This window comes from Aplysia californica, unplaced genomic scaffold, assembly GCF_000002075.1.
Source record: "Aplysia californica isolate F4 #8 unplaced genomic scaffold, AplCal3.0 scaffold00431, whole genome shotgun sequence".
In the NCBI taxonomy this organism is placed as follows: Eukaryota; Metazoa; Mollusca; class Gastropoda; order Aplysiida; family Aplysiidae; genus Aplysia; species Aplysia californica.
This window is the reverse complement of record NW_004797701.1, coordinates 35,012-39,984: the sequence shown is the minus strand read 5'-3', so window position 1 is coordinate 39,984 and position 4,973 is coordinate 35,012. Positions and strand designations below refer to the sequence as shown.

Below are 4,973 nucleotides of genomic sequence, written 5' to 3'. Positions count from 1 at the left end.
CCCTTAGGAGAGGGCAAAGGAGGTGAAGGGGTAGGGGCAGAAAATGGAGGTGAAAGCAAACGACAGAACATTGCTAGAGAGAAGGAAAGGGGGTGAAAGGAGACAATTTTACAGAAGAAAATTTTCCGTCGCTACGTGGATTCGAACTTGGGACACTCTAGGCCATGAGAGCCCCCCCCCCCCCCAAATACGTTTAGTGGTTATTTGCTATAATAGTACATATCTTCGGCCATTTGATCAGATGTACTAAGCCCAAAATTTTGAATTGGGTTTTATTTTATTGCAGTTTCTTAATCTATGGTATCAGCTACATGTACTCCCAAAATATTTGGTTGAAATTCAAAAATGTTTCTATATTATGTCGAAAAAAGCTAGAAAAGATGAATTACAAAAATATATATAACAATTTGTTAAAAATTTCTAAAATATTTTTATCTCTCTCTGAAAAAATTTAGCTCTCTGGGCTTGAAACAGTAGAATAGCTTGCCAACAATATGGTCATCACAGGTGATCTATTTTGTAAGCAATAACAGTGGTTAGGGTGCTGATTATGGCGGAGGGCGTCAGCTCTTCTTGCACTCATGTGTTGTATACTGACATTCTCCCGACCTTAGATGATTTGTATGCCTTATGCTGGACACACAGGACAGGAAGCAAATCTGCATCGTGAAGCACATCATATCCACACATAGGTATTTTTCATTAAAAGTATACATGCCACTTTAACTGGCCTGTCGGTAAATTGCTTGGCTCATCAGAGGCCACACTATAATAGCATAGGTCAATTATGCAGTCTTTGGGTGAAAATAAGGTCTTGGTTCAGAAAGCCACAGCTTTGAAATCCTCATAATAGGATGAATGTATAAGATTATGTGTTTTCTATGCACACTATCTTATGTCATGGCGACAATGTGCACTATAAAGCTGCAACAGTGTGAAGTACACATAAACACTGACAGCAAGAGCCACACACAGCACCATATACTTGTAGCTATTTAGACAATATATTGACCAATAGCAGGTCTGACTGCGAGCTGTACACAGCACCACACCCCTAAAATCATCCATGTCTTTGCTATAATCTTCCTCTTCCCCCTCCTTCCCTTCATCATAATCATGAATTCAGATTACATTCAGCGACCATAATATAGGGGCACTGGACTGGCAATCGTAAGATCTTCGAATCAATCCTCTCCTCCGCTAGGTATGACTTTTGAAGTCACAACATACTAGTGTCACTTGTGAATCCCCTCTGCCTCAGACAATCTTGTGTTCAGAGCGAGGGTCGTGGGAGAACTCGTAATCCAGGTGCACAAACGACCTTTCCACCTCGTCCAGGGACTCTAGCCGATGCTGCAAACTCTCCCCAATGTCGTGAGCTTCCTCCAAACGCATGTCAGCGGGGAGCACAATGTCTACCTCCACCAGGAAGTTGTTGCCAAAGTGGAACGCCCGCACTGTGTCGATGTGCCGGATCTTGGCATGGTGGTTAACGCAGACCCACGTCAGCTTGCTGAGGAAATCTGGTCTGGCTGTGTGTCCCGTGAGCATCTTGATCTGCTCGGAGCCCGTCTGCCACCAGTTGATCACAATGTAAATACTGATGGCTATGGCGCCGATTGGGTCAACGTACGCAAAACCGTAGAGTCCCGTCTCCGCGTTGAAGTTGCGTGAGCCAAGGTAGCCACAGATGATGGCAGCAGTGTTGGAGACGACGTCGTTGCGGTGGTCTTGAGCCAGAGCCCGGACCACGGAAGACTTCACCTTCCGGCACACAATCCACAACACCAGCTTCACCACCACAGTGCTGCCTGCAATGGCAAAAGTGACTGCGTCCACAATGGGAAGAGAGCTGTCCATCCCCGTCAGGCTGATCAGTTTCTCCACGGCCTCGCGGATCAGCTGCAGCGACGCCAACGCCATCACCACCGACAGGATGATGACCGCCACAGGCTCCAGCTTGGTGCGACCTTGAGGGTAGGTGTAAGGGTCGCGCTGCTTCATGGCCCGTGTGGCCCACCACATGATGACCCCGCTGAACAGATCCAGGGAGGAGTCCACCAGGCTGGAGATGATGGCAATGGAGCCGGACAGAGCGCTCGCCACCGCCTTGGCCACCATCAGCAGGAAGTTGATGAAGAAGGTCAGCTTCGAAAAGAGCACTGCCTTCTTGTAATGCACCTGAAAGAAATAAAGGATGTATCAGTATTTATTGTCCTTTCACTAGTTCTAGTTCATCTGCAAATCACTACACAGAGAACGTATCAATGTATCAATATTTATTCATTGTCCTTACACTAGTTCATCTGCAAGACATAGAGATTAAATAGCCCCGCAGTTCCTCCCAACAATGAAATATCACATGATACACATGCTTCAGAACATCATCAAATTATAATCCGAATACTCAGTACGTATCTAGCTTAAAATTATTATTGTTTATTTTACTGTTCATTTATATTATGCATGTGACTGTGAGCCTGTTTGTGAGTGCAAGTATGCTATTATATTATTATGGTTATGTGCACAGATGTGTGTGGAAGGGAGGATGTGTGAGGGAAGAGTGTGTGTGTATATGGGTGTGCACATGTGCGCGCGAATGTGTGCGTAAGCATGTGTGTGTGTGTGTGTGTGTGTGTGTGTGTGTGTCTGTCTGTGTGCGTGTCTATGTGTGTGTATGTGTGTACGTGGTGAAACACAAAAACCAGTGTGCCAGGATCTGGACAATTAAGATATATCTTATCTTATTTTATTTTATAAACATCTATGCTCAGAAATACATGTGTGATAATTCCATAGTGTAATATCTCCAACTTCTTTCCTTTCCTCTTTTGATGTCAAGTACTCTAACCATTTTGATAAGTCATTTGGCTTCTAAATTTTGTTGTTGCTGTTAATCTAGATGCCTTTGAGCATGTGCATTCTGCCTTAGACCATACTAAAAAGGAGGAGGTCTTCCACATTTTGTTCTTTGCTGCGGTATAGAGTATAGGAAAAGAAGGAAGAAAGTTGCCATCAGAGATCCTGTAGTTTGGGATGCTGGCAGAGCAGATATTTTACTTTTTCGTAGACATGGTTTAATAGCATAGCAACTGCATCGGGTTGTTTTTCTGGGTTGTTTGTGTTAGGTGATAGTTGAAAGGTACGTGCAGTGTTTGGACGAGGAATATTACGGTTGTTTGTTCCCTTTTGTTTGTGGCTTTTATGCTGCCAGTTCCGTTCATTTTGCTCATATGATTGTATATTAACTGTTCTGCAAATCAAACCTCTTTTGCTTTCTAAATAACATTGGAATGTTTAACCACATAGATCTAGTAGATTAATTTTTAAAAAACAGACCAAAAATGAAATGCCAGTCACAGTAGAACATTTTGTAACAAAGTCGACCAACACACAAAAGTTTGAGGTATTGCCCAGTGACGACTGAAATTTTAATTGCCTGTCCTCCTCCTGCTTGATAAACTAGAACGCAGTCTATGAAAAATCTATTCTGTCTGTTGTACATAAATTCCAAAAAAAATTAAGATCTAATTAGATTTTAACTAGAAAAAATTAATAACAAGACATTTGGACTGAATGGAACGTGTTGCTGAAACGGCTGATTTATCTAAAAAATGGGGTGGGATGTCTACTCCACTGCTTCTATGCAGGCATAAATTCTAATAAAAATAATCAAAATTTGAACTTGTAATAATTAACGTATATTTAATTTGAATTCAACTTGTCCCCAAGACGGTAGATAAGTTTTAGATTAAATAGAACATACAAACCACACCACATCATAAAGCAGAAAAAAAAAATAGCAGAATAAAGAGGAGAGCACCTGTACCACTGTGGTACAGGTGCTTCGCCGTCGCATGCAGGTGACCTGAGTTCAATTCCACTGTGGGAGAGAATATTAATCGAGTTTCTCAGTCTTTCTACTGGGTTGTTGAATCCCTCTCAGCTCGGGCTGAATCTGACAGGCAGTGTCAAAACCCACCTCCTAAAATATTAAAAAACTCCTACATTAAAAAAAAGAAATGTAGAAAGAAGAGCATATTATGACCTATGGGTCATTTTGAGAGATCCTGACAGTCAGTGTCAAAACACACCTCCTAAATGATATCTGCGTCAATGGGGATGTAAAAAACACCTCTATAATTTTGTTTAAATGTAGAGAGAAGAGATGCTGACCTGTGGGTCATTTTGTGAGATGTCCACCTCTACATTGAGGGAAATGTCCTCGTAGGCTGTGATCAGCTCTGCCTGTGCCTTGTAGTAGGAGCGGAGGCGTTTCGACTTGTGCTGTTTGTGGTTTTCTTTCTTCGACGAGAAAATCTCCACAGGCATTTTCCAGCCTGCCGGCTCCTCTGAACAACACAAAGAAAAAGAAAATACAGTTGAAACTGTCTAAGATGGCCACTCATTGTTGAGAAGAAAAGTGGTTGTCTTAGACAGGTGGACATCTTACACAGTGTCAATACAAAGTAAAAAAAAAAAATTACACAAGGGAGGAAATGGGAAGCGACCTTTTGAACATGTGATTGTCTTATAAAATACAGATGATTGTTAGGGCATGCTTGACTGTATCTTCAGAGAATTATAAATAACTATTTACAGTTGAACCTGCTCTGAAGGCTACCTGTGTAAGACAATCCCCTGCTCAAACGGTCACTTCCAGTTTCCTCCTTCACCTATTTTTTTCATTTTCATTATAATCACATTGTGTAAGACGTCCATCTGTCTAAGATAACCACTTTTCTCCTAAACAAAGGCTGGCTGTCTTAAACCGTTTCAATTGTACACGTATATTATATAATAGAATGAATATATTTTGAGCTTGGGAATCTAAAAGCTTCATTTCCATTTGCGAATCTGCGCAGCTTGCAAGCTTCTCTCTTGGCCTGCCCGAAAGAAAAATAGTTACTGAGTATATCTGTCTTTCTGACTTGTCAAATTCGCCTGCCTTCTCTCTCTCTCTCTCTCTCTCT

At 41.9% G+C, this 4,973-nt stretch overlaps 1 protein-coding gene across 1 annotated transcript in view; it reads right to left on the bottom strand.

The window, feature by feature from the left end:
• Positions 1–258: 258 nt before the first annotated feature.
• LOC101859035 (metal tolerance protein 9) overlaps positions 259–4,973 on the bottom strand; it is a gene marked incomplete at its 5' end in the record, with an annotated part of 7,702 nt that continues 2,987 nt past the window's right edge. The window contains 2 exon segments of the mRNA XM_005104674.3: positions 259–2,181; positions 4,177–4,352. Of these exon segments, the coding sequence (XP_005104731.2) occupies positions 1,258–2,181; positions 4,177–4,352 (1,100 nt within the window).